Source organism: Colobus angolensis, unplaced genomic scaffold (assembly GCF_000951035.1).
Source record: "Colobus angolensis palliatus isolate OR3802 unplaced genomic scaffold, Cang.pa_1.0 Scaffold24, whole genome shotgun sequence".
Taxonomy (NCBI): Eukaryota; Metazoa; Chordata; class Mammalia; order Primates; family Cercopithecidae; genus Colobus; species Colobus angolensis.
The window spans coordinates 4004480-4023845 of NW_012115599.1; the positions used below are offsets into that span (position 1 = coordinate 4004480).

Consider the following 19366-nt stretch of genomic DNA (forward strand, 5'->3'; position numbering starts at 1 on the left):
ACTAAAGTACCCAAAGCGATAATACTAAAAATGCTTTGATTTCTTTATCCTAACATTTTGGATTTTGTGTATACTTATATTTTCTCTTTGATTTTATTACAAACATTTGGCATATGTCTTTATTCTTTTACTCTCAACTCTTTATTTTAACCAAGTCCTATTTCAGTATCATGACCCTTCCTCTACAATCACCCTGACTGGAAAGTCACACTTATTTTTGTCTTAAAAAGGGAGGAAAAAGGTTGAAATCTGACCCAGAAACAGCAAATAATTTAAATGCCAACAAGTCTAGCTTAGACTCCAAACAAAAATACTACATTATATAAAAATTAGAGAATCAGACTAAAGAATAGACCATGTTCGTTCCTTGGTGGTGGACGCAATTATCAATTAGCCAGCAACACCAACTAGGAATTAGTATAACAAAGACCTTCAAAGGGTATTTGGTGCCATCTACTGGAAATGAAGTAGTAAGTATAAAGCAAAGGTTTTGAGATTCGGAGTTTCCTAGAAATTATTTTACACAAATGTATGGGATGACCAGTTAATTAAGAAAACCTGAAAGTATAAGTCTTAAAGAAAGAACTGAGAATCCTAAGATAATGAAGAAGTGGTGACTTTCAATACCTAGTGCCTCAAAGACATGATACAAGCATTGAGTGCTGTATCATGACTGAGAGTCACAGCTCCAAACAGAAGTTGTGAATTCTAGGATATTTGAACCTGAGTTTTATGACCAGAACTTTAAATAAAAAGCTATGTGTAATAGCATAAACATGGGATGACAATAGTTTATATCTCTGAGCATATATCAAGATAAACTAATTGAGATATACCTTGAAAATGGGGAATTACAAAGACCTAAAATACTAGACTTGTCAGATAATCTTTGCTGCCAAGTAAATCTCTGCCCAGTCTCCTCTGGGGGGCTTATACTCCAGATGGGCACAGGACAGTATATTAAGAGGTAAATGCCAATACTGAACAAGCAGCAGGCTCATCACACACTATGGAGTTCTTTGCTGGAGATGCCGCTTCAGAGAGCACCCCAGAGTGGCAGGGAAGACAACTGTTACTGTATTATAATCCTGACGTGCCTAAAAAGTTCTATCACTATGAGAATTAAAGCCCCCTATTTATAACTGAGTTTGATACCTAACTACTATGACATTAAAATAAATTTTGCCTCATAAGGTTTTGAGGAATTGATTTTGTCCCTTGAAGTGTACATCAGGATTTCAAGTTTCTGCTTGAATAGTATCATCTCTTTCTTTGTGGCTACTTTGGACACACTAATATGATACCTAACATCATAATATTAAATTTTAAAAACGCTGCTTTGCAAAAATTAGTCACTGTACAAATCTGTGATTTAGAAAATGAGGCAATGGCCAGGGACCGTGACTCATGCCTGTAATCCCAGCACTTTGGGAGGCTGAAATGGATCACTTGAGCTCAGGAGTTTGAGACTAGACTGGACGACAAAGTGAGACCTCATCTCTACTCAGAAAATAAATTAGCTGGGTGTGGTGGTGCAGCCTGTAGTCCCAGCTACTTGGGAGGCTGAGGCAGGAGGACTGTTTGAGCCCAGGAAGTTGAGGCTCCAGTGAGCCATGATTGCACCACACAGCATTCCAGCCAGAGCGGTTAAAAAAAAAAAAAAAACAATGGCTTAACTGTCATATGTACATCACAAAAAACACTATGCAGCAGCTTTTTAAAAGGTAGATTTACATATACTGGCAAGAAAAGATCCCCAAGGCACAGTGTTGAGTAAATACATTGTAAAATAACCCTTACAGCATTTTCTTTTTAAAGGCCCAAACTATGTATTTTCCCAATTTTCTACTCTGTTATATACATAGAGGCATGGACAAAAGATACAAAGCAAAGGATCAGCAATAAGAATGGGCAATATCATTCTGAGTACTGTTTGAAAGGCTTTGTCACAATGTTTTAAGACTGTTACAAGAAAGAGGCTTGCCACAATGATATTTCCTAAAAGAAAAAAATGTAATATTTCACTTTTCTTCTGTTGAAGCAAGATAAGTGAACTGCATATATCAAAAATAAGATTTTCTTACTTTACAGGAAAGAAGAACTGAGATCCTGTGTTTTGAATGCAAGTTAAATACAAAATAAAGTAACTAAAGGTAATCAGATGTAAACTGAAGATCGGGGACTCGGTTAGTGAAAAAAGGTTACCGAACTATATTCACAAATTCAAGACATGCATTGAGTGTTGTACTCTGTGCCAGCCACTGTGTGGTGCTGGGGCTGCAGAGCTAACCAGACAGATGCCCCACTTCTCCGAGCTTGCTGTCTAATGGAAGAACCAGACAATAATAAAAGAATATAGAGTATGTCAGGCAGTGATAAATGCGGTGAAGATAAGTAAAGGAGGGTTTGGAGAGCCACATGGAGAAACTGGAACCCTCATATATTGTAAATGGGACTATAAAATAGTGCAGCAGCTTTGAAAGACAGTTTGACAGTGCTTTATGTTTAAGTCAAACATAGTTTCCATATGACTTGGTAATTCCATGCCTAAGCATACTCCCAAGAGAACTGAAAATATGTTCATTCTAAAACTTGTATACAAATGTTCTGGCACCATTTCTTTCTCTCTCTTTTTTTTTTTTCTGAGATGGAGTCTCACTCTGTAGCCCAGGCTGGAGTGCAATGGTGCGATCTCTGCTTACTGCAACCTCTGCCTCCCGGGTTCAAGCAATTCTGCTGCCTCAGCCTCCCAAGTAGCTGGGATTACAGGCACACGCCACCATGTCTGGCTAATTTTTATATTTTTAGTAGAGACGGGGTTTCACCATGTTGGCCAGGCTGGTCTTGAACTCCTGACCTCAAGTGATCTGCCCACCTCGGCCTCCCAAAGTGCTGGGATTACTGGCGTGAGCCACTGCGCCCGGTCATGGCACCATTATTTCTTAATAGTCACTAAGTGAAAACAACTCACATGCCCATCAACTGATGACTTATAAACCAAAATGTGGTATAAATAGAGAATGGAATATTATTTGGAGACAAAAAAAATGATGGATATACTGATACATGCTACAACACAGAGGAACTTTGAAAACACTATGCTAAATGAGAGAAGCCAGACACAAAAGGCTACATATTGTATTATTCCATTTATATGAAATGTTCAGAATAGGTACATCTGTAGAGACAGGAAATACATTAGTGGATTCTAGTGGTGGGAGGGGGATGAGGAGTGATTATTAATGGATATGAGGTTTCTTCCTGGAGTTATGAAAACACTCTGGAATTAGGAATGATGGATGCGTAACTCTGAGTATATTAAAAACCACTGAATTGTAAACTTTAGAAGGGTAAATTTTATGGTATGTAAGTTTAATCTCAACTTTTAAAGGTTAAGAAAAAAAAAGAGTAAAACAGAGTGCAGAGATAGGGAAGAAAGTTTGCTATTTTGGATACGGTGGTCAGGAATGACCTTAGTTTGAGCAGCGATCTGAACAATGTAAAGAAGCTACTTGTGCAAATCAAGGAGGTGGGGGAACATTTCAGAAGGAAGAAAGAGCAAGTGAGAAGACTCTGGGAGTAGACATATGCCTGTTTTGAAAGAACAGCAAGGAGGCCGGCCAGTGTAGCTCAGTGCAGTGAGCAAGGGAGTGAGGCTGTAGAAAGCCAGGGTCTAGGTCATGTGGAGGCCCTGTAGACCACACTGAGGACTGGACTTGATTCTAAATGATTAAAAAAAAAATCACTGGAGCCAGGAGAAATATGACTAGTTGCATATTTAATTAATTAATTAATTTAGAGACAAAATCTTGCTGTTGCCCAGGCTGGAATGCAGTGGTAAGATCTTGGCTTGCTGCAGCCTCTGCCTCCAGAGTTCAAGCAATTCTCCTGCCCCAGCCTCCCGAGTAGCTGGGATTACAGGTGCATGCCACCATGCCCAGCTAATTTTTGAATATTTAGTAGAGACAGGGTTTCACCACATTGGCCAGACTGGTCTCATACTCCTGACCTCAAGTGATCTGCCGGTCTCAGTCTCACAAAGAGCTGGGATTACAGGCATGAGCCACCAGACCCAGCCTTGATGTACATTTTAAAAGGTTCCTCTCTGACACTGGGTGAAGAATAAACAACACCAAGAGTGGAAGGGGGGAGACTTGTTAGGAGGCTACTGCAGTAGTCCAGGCAAGAGAGATGGCTTAGGTTAGCATAGGTGGTGAAAAGTGGTCAAATTCAAAATGTACTCTGATGTTAAAGCCAAAAGAATCAGCTAATGAATCAGATGTAAGGCATAAAATAAAGGAGTCAAAGACAACCCCAAGGACCATGGTCTGAGCAAAGGAGTGAATGAAAGGGCCATTTACTGTGATGGGGAAGCCTCAAAAAAGAAGACTGGGCAGAGTTCAGTTCAGTTAATCTTAAATTTGAGGTGCCTAATAGTCTAGCTGCATACATGTGATTGTAATTCAGTAAAATGGTCCGACTGGAAGAGTATAAATTTGAGAGCCATGGCAGAAGGTGTTTGAAGCCACACAAATGGACAGTTCACCAAAGAGATTGGAGAGTTCAAGGACTAAGCCCTGAAGCACTTAACATTTAGACACTTAGAAAACCTGGCTCAATTTACATACCCTATGAGGATGAGCCTCTTAGAGGAAGAATACAAGGATGCTGCACTTTGGTTATTCTTCCAGAATTAGATGATCTAATGGATAAAAGTTCCTTCAAACCAAGACTTTTGGGATCAAAGGTATCTTTTCTTGATTTTTCAAAGATTTCCTCTTCCTCTATTTCTTTAGTGTTAGCTCAGAGAGAGCAGATCTGTTGACCTACTAGATTCTCTCAGATTATTTATCTGCAAAGTATGCTGCCTTAAGGATTTCAAGTCAAATCTCTAGCAACACAATTTTACAGTTACTGATAAGAAACCATCATAAGATGTATAAGATGTACGTAAACAAAGACTAGGTGCAGAACAGTAGGAAGAGTTTGCTTCTATCTATATGTATAAGATATATATATATATAAAAATATATGGTTGTGTATATGTGGAATATCTCTGAAAGGATATACAATTAATGCATCACTAGATATCCTTTGTATCATCTGAATTGTTCCACGTTTGTAGTACTTACTCAGAAAAATAAGTTAAAATCTAGCCAGACAGCCTCAACTACCAGCAAAGTCTACAACAGAATGGGTGATGGTTATTATCTTCAATATAAAAATAGTGTTCTTCAAATGAAAAAAAGAAAAGCTTGACAAAAGACAAATATTAATAGATCCAAGATTTAAAATTAGCATGTCACAAAAGAAATATGGCTAATACATTTAAAAAATATTCATCCTCCCTAGAAACGAAACAAAAACACAAAATCAAATAGTACCATTATTTTACCCATCAGGTAGGAAACTTTAAAACAAATTTTACACTTAATATTTGTACATGTGTCTGAAACAAGAATGCTCATACTTTACTGGATAGAGTTGGTTGTTACCTTCTAGCCAGAGATATCAAACGTCTTAAAACATGTATACATAGCCCTTTTAATCTCACTCAGCAATGCCATGTCTAAGTATGGAGCCTGAGGAAATAATGAAACATACAAAAATATGTATGTAATGGAGATAGAGTAGTCACAGTTTTAATTATAATGGCAAGTCATGGGAGGCAAGCCAATGTTTACCAATAAAACATTAGTTAATAAATTATGATACAACCAAGTAGCTACTAAAAGCTAAATTTCCAAAGAATATTTAAAAGTACTTTTTAAATGTTCACAGTACATGGGAGAAAAAAGGGTTAAAGAAAGAACTGCATACATATTCTGATCTCATAGATGGGATCAACCCAAAGAAGCCTGGAAAGACATATACCAAAATGTTGAAATTGATTTTTTCTGGGAGTAGATAACAGGTGATTTTCTGCTTTTCTTTTACTTTTTGGTTTCTCTCAGATCCTTTTTTTTTGCATGTAACGCTTTTTATACTTGGGGAGAGAACCATAAATGGCATTTTTTTGGGGGGGACTATAGAAGATAGAAAAATCTAGTTATGCTTTTTCATTCTTCCTATTTTTAAACTACTAACAATCAATATACTTAAATCTATGCATGAAAAAAAAAAGAAAATGTCTAGGGAGATTCTTTAGTAATAAAAAATATTTATCAAATCTAAAAGGGTAGAAATACTGCTTTATTGGATAAACTTACTTCCAAATTACTTTCATGTTTTTAAAGAAGTCCTAATGAGCATTCAAGAAGAAAACATATACTGCTTCCACAGGAATAAGGACAAATAAAATGGGGTTGACGCCTGCCACAAATGATATTTCCTAAAAGAAAAAAATGTAATATTTAACCTTTCTTCTGTTGAGGCAAGGTAAGTTAACTGCATACATCATAAATAAGATTTTCTTACTTTACAAGAAGGGAGAACTGAGATCCTGTTTTTTGAATGCAAGTTAAATACAAAATACAAAATCCACTCTCTGACCAAGATGAGGGGGAAAAAAATCATCCTTCAACATTTCAATTCTCATGCAATGAAATCCAAAGGTCTGTTGAATCCACCTTTTCGATTCATGTACTGCCTATGATGAGAAGAGAAAATTCATTGTTTATTTTTTTAATGCCATACTCCTCTTATAAAAAAAAATAACATGCTTCAGAGATTAAACCTATAAACCATCTTTATAATAGCAAAGTCTAGGGTAGAAACTATTCAAGGTAATTTAATGTATATTTAGAGATTATTTTACTTTCAAAATAAACCAAAGACTTTCAGATTTCTTTTAACTCCAAATAGTGGTATGGAAGTTTAATTTTGAAATTATTTGAGAAGATTCTATGGACTTAAAAAAAACAATTGAAAATCCTTATTTATTTTAGGTAATAAGAAACATGTAATTTAGAAATAGAGAAGAGTTCCAAACAGGCACCCATTGAGCCAATTCAATTGCACACTGTAATGATTCTCCCCATAAGACCTTATTTGAAGGTAATTTTACAAAAGATTGTCCAAAATGATTCTAGTACCTTAGCTTATAGCATTTTCAATCACATGATTCATAATCTAAATTAACTGGACTATTAATCTTTTATCAGTGATAAAGTTAGAGACAAAGGCAATATTTGAAAATATCTTGACTTTTTCATTAAGAATTCATGTATGGATTGGTTTGTTCCAAAACTGTGGTACAAATAAAATATCCCTATACGTAACAGAAGAATATATTTACAGTTGAAATCATTACATAATCAATCTAGTTCAGGAGGGATCTATTTTATACCTAAATTATAATGAAATCAAAGCCCATAGACTTGAAATTATGCTTTTCTGAGGAAATTACTATCTACAGTCCTAAAATATTTAAGCCAACTACCTTCTCTCTCTAATAGCTATTAGCTCACATGTAAATGGGAAAACAATTTTAACACGCCAGAATATAAGCAATGAAGATAATATTTCATTCAAACAAGGAACTGTATGGAAAACTGCTACATTTCCTACAAATATGATTATCCCATAATAAAGTTCTAAGTACAAAACTGATTTATTAGTTCAAACATAATAATGGGGGCCATGCATACCTGTACTTCCTCTTCTGAGAGACATTTATGGCATAGGCATTTACAGAGCCATCCACCTTCTTACCCTGAAGAAAAACAAACAACAAACAACAAACAAAAAACCAGGGAGGATACATTAATTCAGGATACATGAAAGCAGGTGTGGTGGCAGTGGCATGTACCTGTACTCCCAGCTACTTGGGGGCAGGCTAAGGTGGGAGGATTGGTTGAATCCAGGAGTTTGGGACTGCAAGGAGCCATGATTACACCAATCCAATGCACTCCAGCCTGGGCAACTGAGCATGATCCAGTCTCAAAAAAAAAAAAAGAAGAAGAAAGAAGGAGGAAGGAAGAAGGAAGTGAGGGAGAAGTGGGGGAGGAGGGGGAGGAGGAAGAGAAGGAGAAGTAGCAGAAGAAGGGGCAGCAGCAGTGGAAGAAGCAGAAACAGCAGCAGCAGAAGCAGAAGCAAGAGCAGCAGCAGCAGCAGCAGAAGAAGCCAAGAGCAGCAGCAGCACAAGAAGCAGCAGCAGAAACAGAAGCAGAAGCAGCAGCAGCAAGAGCAGCAGCAGCAGCGGAAGAGGAAGGAGGAGGAGAAGGAAGGAGAATAAAGGAAGGAAGGAGGAAGGAGGAAGGAGGAGGAGAAGGAGGAGAGTCCAATGAGGGAGAGATAATTTCCAGATCCTATGAACTCCCAAGCGGTACAACTCTCTGCTCACACTTTTACAATTGTACATAAGCAATTAATATTCAAACCAACAAACATTCACAGTGTATGTACTATGTGCAAGGCATGCTGAGAAAGTAGGGTAGCAGAATCTAATCTTTTCTGGTCAAAGAATACTTTGAAACCAGATAAAAGGCATAATCTCCAGAAAAACTCACATTCACACAAAATTTAACTGTAGCTAATAATATTCTCATATCATGGCTGGAATGGTTGCCCTTGCAATTTTTTGTTCATTTTAAAAATTATTATTTTTTAGACACAGGGTCTCGCTGTCGCCAGGTTGGAGTGCAGTGGCGTGATCATAGCTCACTGCAGCCTCAAACTCCTGGGCTCAAGTGATCTTCCTGCCTCAGCTCCCGAGTAGCTGGAACTACAGGCACATGCCACCAATCTGGGCTAATTTTGAATTTTTTTTTCCTGTAGAGATGGGATCTCACTATGTTGCCCAGGCTGGTCTTGAACTCTTGGTCTCAAGCAATTCTCCTGCATTGGCCTCCCAAAGTACTGGAATCCCAGGCATGAGCCATTGTGCCCAGCCCAATTTTGATCTTTAAATCAAGAATCAGAACAGAATAACAGACACAAATGCTAGGTTATGTGTCACTCCGTCTTGACCTTTCTGAATGTAGCACCCATTCTCTTTTTCACAAATTCTTGTTCAGGTCTTCTAATCCAGCCAAGTCAACTCAACATACCCACTTTCCCCCATGTTGTTCCTCATGCCTGAATTGCCTTCCCCACCTCTAACTTGAACTATCTGGTTATTATCTATTGTTCAAGGCCCAATTCAAGCATTACAGTTGCTAGGAAGTGCCATCTTCTCTAACTGCAGAAAAATGTTAACTGTGCTTTCCTCACAGTACCCTCTATTTTCTTTCCTTTTTCTTTTTCTTTTTTTTTTTGAGATGGAGACTTGCTCTGTCACCAGGCTGGAGTGCAGTGGTGTGATCTCGGCTCACTGCAAACTCCGCCTCCCGGGGTTCAAGCGATTCTCCTGCTCAGCCTACCGAGTAGCTGGGACTAAAGGCATGCGCCACCATGCCCAGCTAATTTTTGTATTTTAAGTAGAGATGGGGTTTCACCATGTTGGCCAGGGTGGTCTTGATCTCTTGACCTCGTGATCCCACCCCGCCGCCTCCCAAAGTGCTGGGATTACAGGCATGAGCTACCACACCCAGCCCAGTACCTTCTATTTTCTGCCCTATAAAACCATGATGTACATCATAAAGTTATTTTCCCTATGAGACTGCAAGCTTCTTGATGGAGGGATATGTCTGAGAGTCACCTTTGCATTCTTACATCCTAGGTAACTGCACTCCCAGGTATTCAGAAAATGACTTAGATGAGTATCATTAGTTAATGTCATGACACGCACAAGTGACCCCCACCTCCTCCCTCTCCCATTACTACCTATGCAAGAGTAGCCTATCTGTGTAGTGTACTTAATTAGATATTGGTGTCAGGGCAAAAACCGATTCTGATCCACTGGCCAAAAGGCATACACAGATTTATATATATTTGAAGTGGGGCTAAAATAAATGTATTTGGTCTTACTTTTCTATACCTATTTTCATGTATTTTGGGGGGGGTGGAGGGTGAGTCCTCAACAAATTACTTGAGGTATATGATTTTGAACTCCCAATAATAGGAAGTAAGCATGACTGAGAAACTGGTCTTGGGCACAAAAAAGTAAATGGTGATAACCTTTTTACCAAGTTCGATTCCTAAAGGTTAACTGATTTCTGGCAACTATTTGCAGAGTTGCATATTATTAGCTCTATCCTCATTTATTTACCTGCTGGCATAGAAAATTATCCATCAATACAAAACCGAACTTTGAAACTTACTAGAAGAATGTTATTGAAATAATTGCAGTTTTAGCCATCATTTTCAATGGCAAAAACTGTAATTATGTTTGCACCAATCTAATAAAATGAAAGGGAAAAGCCAAGCACATTGCTGTGAGGCTATAGTCCCAGCTACTTGGAAGGCTGAGGCAAGAGGATTTCTTGAGCCAAGGAGTTTGAGTATAGCCTGGGCAACATAGGAAGACTCCGTCTCTTCAAAAGTAATAAAAAAAAAAATGGACTGAGGCAGGAGGATTTCTTGAGGTCATGAGTTCAAGACCAACCTAGGCAGCACAGCAAGACTCTATCTCTGCAAAAATTAAAAAAATTATCCTGGCATGGCAGCATGTGCCTATACTCTCAGCTACTCCAGAGGCTAAGGCAGGGAAATTGCTTCAGCCCAGGAGGTCAGGCTGCAGTGAGCCATGATCATACCACTGTACTCCAGTATGGGTGACAAAACAAGAACCTGTCTAAAAAACTAAAAAATGAGGCTGGGTGCAGTGGCTCATTCCTGTAATCCTAGCACTTTGGGAGGCCAAGGCAGGTGGATCCCTTGAGGCCAGGAGTTCGAGACCAGCCTGGCTAACATGGTGAAATCCCATCTCTACTAAAAATACGAAAATTAGCCAGGCATGGTGGCAGGCACCTGTAGTCCCAGAAACTTGGGAGGCTGAGGCAGGGGAATTGGTTGAACCTGGGAGGTGGAGGTAGCAATGAGCTGAGATGGCGCCGCTGCACTCCAGCCTGGATGACAGAGTGACACTCTGTCTCAAAAAATAAAATAAAATAAAAAATAATAAAAATTAAAAAATGAAAATACAATCAAATAGAAAGGAAAATGGGTGACTACACTGGCATATGAAGAGGTCCCACAATAGATCAATGATGAAACATCACAAGATACACATTACTTAAAAACACAAATGAGCTGACTTTATAACTGATAGCCATGAAGCCAACTGCATATAAACTAAATTAATGTCCTTGTAGATGTCATTTTAAAAAACTGACATCAATTAGTGTGACGGTACTCCATAATTTTTATAAGATCTATGACTTTTCACCTAATTTTTCCTTTATAAGCAAACATCCTCAACACTGACTACATTTAAGTGATGGGTGGCACCACCCTTAGATCTGACTTTCAGGAACTTCAAATCTGACATCAAACAACAGGAAAACCAAAAAACAAAGAAAATAATTCCATTTTCTTTGGGGAAAAAGTTCCCTCCCCATTCTTCTAAAGACAATAAAACTATAGTTGCTTTACTTTTAATGTATTTTTATTCACCCAACATATATATTAATAAATTTTCATTTATAAAATACTCTTTGGAAAAACAAATAAGGATTTAGGGCATTCAAGGGAAAAAAAGCTGATAAATAAACTTCATTAAATTCCAAAACAGAGTTCACATAACCATTGCAAGAACGAGAGCTTGTTCTTAATTTCTCACCTCAAAACAGTCATGCCTCAGTACTCCTAAGTTACACACTGTCATTTTAAAACACGTGAGCCCTACACAGTCACATTAGTTAGAAAGAAACTCTTATAGCAACTGCGATTACCCCACTCCATTAGCAACTCAATGGAATACAAGACTTGGGAAAGTGGATTATTTTTGACAATTTTTTCTCAGACATCTCTATTTCCATTTGCAAAACTAAATAGAAAGACTTAAAATTCTAGAAAAGAGATTTTGAAAAATATATTGTTTTTCTTTCCACACACCCTCCCTCTCTCCATCTCCTCTCCTCTCCTCTTTCCTCTCTCTATACCTCTCTCTCTCTTTCCCCATCTCTCTCTCTATGCTCTCCCTCCTCTACCTAATCCCTCCCTCTTTTTCCTCTTCCCTCATCTCTCTGCTATTATGAAGGCTAGACAGCATTCACTCCCCTATCCACCCTACTTCTAAGCTGTGAGACATGTATGCAGCTGCCCAGTGTCATCTCTATCTGGCAGCTGGATTTTGTTCTTCCATTTCCCAGCAGTTCCCCTTCCAGAAACTCTGTTCCGGGTTAACTGTATCACTCAGGGTCCCAGCCTGACACCTGAGAGGCATTACTAACTACTCACTCCCACCTCCCCCAGCTCCTGAATCGTTCTCAACTCAGTTCAGGCCTTCATCATCTTTCACTTGCACAAATCAGCAGTTCTCCCCACCTCCAGTCTAACCCACCTCCCAACTGTCCTCCATGCTGCCCCCAGAGTTATTGTTCTAAAACACACATATAACCATGCCACTCCCTTATTTAAAAATCACTACTTCCTCTCCTCAACACCTAAAGAATCAACTCTGAATTCCTTAGCATGACTAAGGGCATCAAAAGCCCTCTGTGATTTGCCTCCTACCTCTATTTCTAGTCTAAGTCACTAGCCCATCAGCACCCCTTTATCCCCAGCAGAATTTGAAATTCCCACAATACACTGTGCTCCTTTACAGCTACATGGCATTTTCATGAGCTCTTCCCTCTACCTGAAATAATCATCTTCCTCTTTTTGTCTGATCACTTCTACTTGCCCTTTAAGATCTAACTCAAACATCGTCCCTGGCAACCACTCCCCAAATTCCAATGGCAGTTCACTATTTCCTCCTCTGTATTCTCAAAGTCCTTCAAACAGATAGTTATTGTCTTATAATCAAACACATTTGTATAAATGGAAAAGAACATGGAAAGATAGGACAGTCAAAACAGATTAATTCAAATGAGAATGTTGCACGTTTTACTTACTTTTGTGGAGTCAAAGGAGGCAAATCCCATTAACTTCATCATTTCTATTTCTTCCTCTGTTTTGCCCTCTAAGTCTTCCTCTGCAAAAATGAGTAATTTTGTGACCTATCATTTCATATATATACATAAACAAAAAGAGAGGTGGTAACAGATTAATAATCATTCCACCTCACTAGCAGAGAATACACAAAACAATTAGCTGAAGATGAGTCTAATGAAAAAATTCCTCTTACATTTGGACAGAATGTAACTTACGGCACAAAGAAAAAGTCCTCTCCTTGAAGCCTTTAGATAGGATTACCTTTTTTAAAAAAATCTGGGTTTCATATTAAGGACTACCTTTAATATCAGGCATGACACTATCTAGTTCTGAAGATACTTCCAAAATAGAATATTCTCATGTTTGTAACTACCCTTCTATATCAGGAGCACCACAGATAACCAGCAACTTGCTAGGGTGTAATTAAAATGAAATCTCACGCTGGGCACAATGGTTCATGCCTATAATCCTAGCACTTTGGCAGGCCCAGGCGGGAGGATCATCTGAGGTCAGGAGTTTGAGACCAGCCTGGCCAACATGGTGAGAACTCGTTTCTACTAAAAGTACAAAAATTAGCTGGCATAGTGGCGGGTGCCTGTAATCCCAACTACTCTGGGAGGCTGAAGCACGAGAATTGCTTGAACCCAGGAGGTGGCAGTTGCAGTGAGCCAAGATTGTGCCATTGTACTCCAGTCTGAGTGACAAGAATGAAACTCTATCTCAAAAAAAAAAACAAAAAAACAAAAAACTCAAAACCATATGCAATGAACATTATAAAAGGCTTAACATTTAAATGTTCAAAATTAAACTTTTATAATTTTATCACTGTACTTTTACTACAGTTATTTATCTAATAACATTACCAGTAATCTGCCGTTCTTTGCTCTTTGTTTCTTTTGTTTCTTTCTTTTCCTCATCTCTTCTTTCTTTCAGTCGAGAAGGGGAAGGAGATGTGGATCTATGTCGTCTTGGAGATCTAACATTTACAAGTAAAGATGTTAGAAACAGACATATCAACTTTGTATCAATCAGCACAGATATACGGGAGCCGAGCTCCACAGAACCACCAGTCATTCCCGATGGCAGAGTGAGGAAAAAGGTTCTGCCAAGGCCTTGTTAACAAAAAAAATTTTAAATGTAGTTTACTGCTTAATCATCAGTTGCCTTCAGTACAGTTAGAGCTAGAAAGCTTTCTGGAAGGCAGAAAAATGTAAATCCAGCACTTTGGAAAGCTGAGGCAGGAGGATGGCTTGAGCCTAGGAATTCAAGACCAGCCTGGGCAACACAGGGAGACGCTCTCTCTCTCTCTCTCAAAAAAACAAAAACAAAAACAAAAAAAGACTCAGAACCCATTTCTGAAGTTCTTCCAAGATCATCCATTCTTGATTACATACTTGAATAAATCATTATCACCGAAAGTTAATAAAAAAGAAACAAAAGGCCGGGTGCAGTGGCTCACTTCTGTAATCCCAGCACTCTGGGAGGCCGAGGTGGGTGGATCACGAGGTCAGGAGATTAAGACCATTCCGGCTAACACGTTGAAACCCCGTCTCTACTAAAAATACAAAAAAAAAAAAAAAAAAATAGCCGGGTGTGGTGGCACATGCCTGGAGTCCCCACTACTCGGGAGGCTGAGGCAGGAGAATCGCTTGAACCAGGGGAGGCAGAGGTTGCAGTGAGCCGACATTGCGCCGCTGCACTCCAGCCTGGGTGACAGAGTGGGACTCCGTCTCAAAAAAAAAAAAAAAAAAAAGAAAGAAACAAAAATGCAAAATACTTACTTCTTCTTGCCAAGCACCATGCTCTGGGGTTTGCATGCATTATTTCTTATTTACTCCTCAAGACAATTTTGCGATGTAGAGTACTGTTAGCCCCATTTAACCAAGCTGAATGTTAGCTTTAGAATAAGGTTGGATTAAGTTTCCTCTATTTCAGGAAACTGTAAATCCCCTTATAAGCGATCAAAACAAAGTTAAGAGCAGCGACCAGTTTCTTAGGGACTTTCGGTAAATAAAGCTCTTGGCTTATTTTCTACCCTTACCGGGAGCGTCTTCGGTGCGGGGATCGCGAACGGCTCCGTCTCCGATCTCTCTCCCGAGACCTGGACCTTTCTCGGCGCCTGCGTTCTCTCTCCCGGGATGTGGACCGGGAACGCCTACGTTCTAATGGAATCGCACACAAATTGGAGAACTGAAAATTACCTCAAATATCTAGAGCTGCGCCGTCCAGTAGAAAAATAGTGCAAACCATTACTAGTCACATTAAAAAGGTAAAAAGAGCCCGGGCGCGATGGCTCACGCCTTTAATCCCAGCACTTTGTGAAGCCCAGGCGGGCGGATCACAAGGTCAGGAGTTCGAGACCAGCCTGGCCAATGCGGCGAAACCCCGTCTCTAATAAAAATACAAAAATTAGCCAGGCGTAGTGGCATGGACGGGTAATCCCAGCTACTAGGAAGGCTAAGGCAGAAGAATCGCTTGACTCCGGGAGGTGGAGGTTGCAGTGAGCTGAGATCCGCCACTGCACTCCAGCCTGGGCGGGCGACAGAGCGAGACTCTGTCTCATTAAAAGTAAATAAATTGATTTAAAAAAAAAATAATAATCAGGGGCAGAACCTAGGGTCTAAGTTAGATCTCCTGATGGAAGTCCAGCTTTCTTTACATCGCGCTGCCTCATTTATGGGGCTAGGAGCCAGAAAACATTACGAAGTGAGCTCCCAGGACTCAAAATTCTTAACATCGATTTCCCTGTAATGACTTGGGCAGGAATCTAACATTTATTAAGTATTTAAGAACTAGGCAGAATCACATACTGTATCTTATGGGATGTGACATTAATGATCACATCAGTTTTTAAAAGCTGGCAATAGTACCCTCAATGACTAATTCTGGGAATTCGATTCAGAAAGGCTGAGTAGTGACTTGCCCACCGTCGCCCAGAAATTCAGCAAAGGAACTGAGGCCTAATTCTAAACCCACCGGCCACAGTGTAATAAAGGTTATTGTATGAAGGTGACAAAGACTTAATGAAACGAATTCAGAGACACTGCCTTCAAACCGGAGAGGGTGGGCTGAAGAGGGCAGGGCCCAGGTCTACGTTCCTTTATCCACCCCTCGCTCTCCTCCTGGGGAAAAGAGCCCACCTCTCTGCTACCCGGCTACCAAAAACAAAACAAAATAAAACAAAAGGGACGGGCCTCCAACAGAGCCCCATATCCTCCGAAATGCTACAGGACTCACCCCTCCGTGGGGAGCGGCTACGACTGCGACCCATTTGGAGTCCCGCTTCCCGGAAACAACTGTGCAACAACTTCCGGGAGGGCCGGGAACCAAGCTTTTACCGCCGACCAGAAAACGTCAAAATGAGTCGCGAGGGTTCCGGTCTTCTTTTGTTCACGGTGGGCATTAAAACATGCGATTTGGTATTACTATAGAAATTCCTGGAAAATTCAGCCGTATACTCATTATCCTAACACGTCTTTCATTTTTTCCCCCATTTTTGTCCACATGCACAAAATACAGCAAACCAATTGTAAACATAGCAAACAGCTTATGTTTTTCCACATAACATTTATAAGCAGTGAATATACTAAAGTTCACCGTCTTTCTCTGTCGCCCAGGCTGGAGTGCAGTGGCGCGGTCTCCGCTCACTGCAAGCTCCGCCTCCCGGGTTCACGCCATTCTCCTGCCTCAGCCTCCCGAGTAGCTGGGACTATAGGCGCCCGCTACCACGCCCGGCTAATTTTTTTGTATTTTTAGTAGAGACGGGGTTTCACCGTCTTAGCCAGGATGGTCTCGATCTCCTGACCTCGTGATTCGCCCGCCTTGGCCTCCTAAAGTGCTGGGATTACAGGCGTGAGCCACTACGCCCGGCCCCCATCCATCTGCTTTATATTTTCTCATGCCAGCATTGAGAAGGCACCCAAAACCTCCTACGGGCTCTTGGAAGGAAAACTAAAGGCCCCAAATTCCATCCTACCCCACAGAGTACTTCCCCGAAGTTGCCTCTGTCCTCAGGGAAAGCAACAGCAACAACAAAAACTTTGGAATGTTCAAAACTACAAAAATTAGGAGAAAGACTATCTTGCCCCAAGGCTGAACCATCTGTGATAGAGCATAAATAAGCTTACCAGGAAAGACTCAAACCTCTTTATTTTACTTTATTTTATTTATTTTATTTTATTTATTTTGTTCCAGGGTACATTTGCAGGATGTGCAGTTTTGTTACATAGGTAAACGTGTGCCATGGTGGTTTGCTACGCCTATCAACCCATTAAGCCCTGCATCTATTAAGCTATTCTTCCCAATGCTCTCCTTCCCCCCAGCTCCTCCCCCTACAGGCCCCAGTGTGTGTTGTTCCCCTCCCTGTGCCCATGTGTTCTCATTGTTCAGCTCCTACTTATAAGTGAGAATACACAGTATTTGGTTTTCTGTTTCTGTGTTAATTTGCTGAAGATAATGGCTTCCAGTTCCATCCATGTCCCTGCAAAGGACATTAACTCGTTCCTTTTTATGGCTATATAGTATTCTATGGTATATATGCACCACATTTTTTTAATCCAGTCTATCATTGATGGGCATTTGGGTGGTTTCTATGTCTTTGCTATTGTGAATAGTACTGTAATGAACATATGCGTGCATGTATCTTTGTAATAAAATGATTTATATTCCTCTGGGTATGTACCCAGTAATGGGATTGCTGGGTCAAATGCTATTTCTGGTTTTCGGTCTTTGAGGATTCACCACATTGTCTTCCACAATGGTTGAACTAATTTACATTCCCACCAACAGTGTAAAAGTGTTGAACCTCTATTTCTAATCAAACCAACTCTTTTCAGTCAGTTCTCTCCAGAATTATCAAATCTAGTGACCTGGCTTTTAAAATACAAAGAGCTGGGAGATGGAAAGGGACTTTATTAGGTTGGAAAAAATGCTCACCAATCACATACATTTTTAGTTAGATTTATACATTCAGAGTGGCCTCTTTAATACCTGTTCCAACCAAGACTTCCAGGAAAGATCGAGCCATGACATGTAGGATTTCTACCACCAGCCCCGACCCCCAGACTCTTTTGGAATTACCCTGGCAAAGCATGCACTAGGTGTAGAATGGGGAGGTTCAAGGGAGGCGCAGGCCCTAGGGAAGAAGATTTAGGGACATCACTGGAGAAACACACCACTAATGATAGCTGGACGTGGTGGCGGGTGCCTGTAATCTCAGCTACTTGGGAGGCTGAGGCTGGAGAATTGCTTGAACCTGGGAGGCTGAGGTTGCAGTGAGCTGCGATTACGCCACTGCACTCCAGCCTGGGTGACACAGTGGGACTCCGTCTCAAAACATAAAATAAAATAAAATAAAAAGAGAGAGAGAGAGAAAGAAGAAACCCATCACTAATGATTGAAGAAATTGTCCACAGGGAAGACATGGTTTATGGGAAACCTAAGGGGGTATATACTAGATGTGAAAGAGAGGAAGAACATGGTGGCCTCAGGTGGTGGCTGAAAACACTCCTTCTCTTTCTCCTTGTCCCCTCAGGGGTGGGGTCTCATCTGATGAAAATGCTTTTTAAGAAACCCCTCTAGGACTAAAAATGATTGGAAGGTATGCTGGGGATCAGCTGAATATACAAAGATTTTTTGAATGCATAAGATGCACAGGACACTATACCACTTTGGCACTAGGATGAAAGGATGAGTAAGACATGGTCCCTGCCTCAAGGAGCTTGCACTGTAGCTGTGGAGGCAGACAGAGGAGACACATCTTCACTATAATGTGGTAAGATAAAATATACACAGTGTGCTATGGTGACATGAAAGAAGGCTTTTCAGCCCAATTTGTCTAAGAGGGTTTCTTGGAATAATAATAATAGCTAATACGTACTGTGCTAATTATTTTCCAGGCACTGTTATAAAAATGTTTATGTACACACACATTCACACGCGCACAATTATTTGAGCTGTGAGACTCAAAAGAATACATTGTCCAGGTAAAGAGTGGGAGTAGCAGCAATAGGAAAGGCACAGAGATGTGTCACACTATGACATACACAAGCACTAAAAGAGGTTTGATATTATCATCACTTTGAGTTCACCATGGTGGACCTTACTAAGTACCTGGGACTTTATCCTTATGGTTACGAGAGGCCACTGGAGCATTTCAGACTGGGGAGTGACCTGACTAGATTTACATTTTTAGATGATTAATCTGGATCTAAAGACCTGACCCAGAAAGAACAAGTGGAGGGAATGAGGGGTTGCACTAAGGCAATGATGGAAGAGAATGAGAAAGAACAGAATCAGGAGACATTTGAGGAATAGCATGGCAGGTCTTGGAGACTAGTTAGATCCAGGCAGTGGGAAGAGAGAGAAGAAATGACTTCCAGGCAGGGCCAACTTTATAGGCATGTGACATATGTAGTCATACAGGGTCCTGGGCATAGAAGGGCTTAAT

General features: G+C 40.2%; 2 protein-coding genes across 5 annotated transcripts in view; both read right to left on the reverse strand.

The window, feature by feature from the left end:
• Positions 1–6329, reverse strand: part of MXD1 (MAX dimerization protein 1) — a 36654-nt gene extending 30325 nt beyond the window's left edge. Inside the window, exon 1 of the mRNA XM_011945251.1 lies at positions 6210–6329. The gene's annotated coding sequence lies outside the window, so the exon portion shown is untranslated. The remainder of the gene's footprint in view (positions 1–6209) is intronic.
• Positions 5612–16225, reverse strand: SNRNP27 (small nuclear ribonucleoprotein 27kDa (U4/U6.U5)). Of its 4 annotated transcripts, XR_001002129.1 has the most exons (7): positions 16156–16225; positions 14960–15080; positions 13782–13894; positions 12879–12958; positions 7590–7654; positions 6418–6589; positions 5612–6331 (listed from the first exon to the last, which is right to left on the reverse strand). XR_001002129.1 is itself a non-coding variant. In XM_011945246.1 (6 exons), exons 1-6 carry the CDS (start codon positions 16187–16189, stop codon positions 6535–6537), a joined length of 468 nt encoding a protein of 155 aa, XP_011800636.1. In that variant the 5' UTR covers positions 16190–16225; the 3' UTR covers positions 5612–6534. The 4 variants fall into 4 exon arrangements, 3 of the variants coding, with proteins under 3 accessions (XP_011800636.1, XP_011800637.1, XP_011800635.1); XM_011945246.1 differs by having other exon boundaries at positions 5612–6589; XM_011945247.1 differs by having other exon boundaries at positions 5612–6589; positions 15020–15080; positions 16156–16212.
• Positions 16226–19366: the final 3141 nt, after the last annotated feature.

Excerpts from the sequence above, each read along its gene's own strand:
- SNRNP27 (XM_011945245.1), bottom strand. The coding sequence starts at position 16,189 with ATGGGTCGCAGTCGTAGCCGCTCCCCACGGAGGG. Across the intron at positions 12,959-13,781 it reads CAAAGAACGGCAGATTACTG|AGGAAGACTTAGAGGGCAAA; the intron begins GTAATGTTATTA and ends TCATTTTTGCAG. Across the intron at positions 7,649-12,874 it reads CTTTGACTCCACAAAAGTAA|AAGGTGGATGGCTCTGTAAA; the intron begins GTAAAACGTGCA and ends CTTCAGGGTAAG.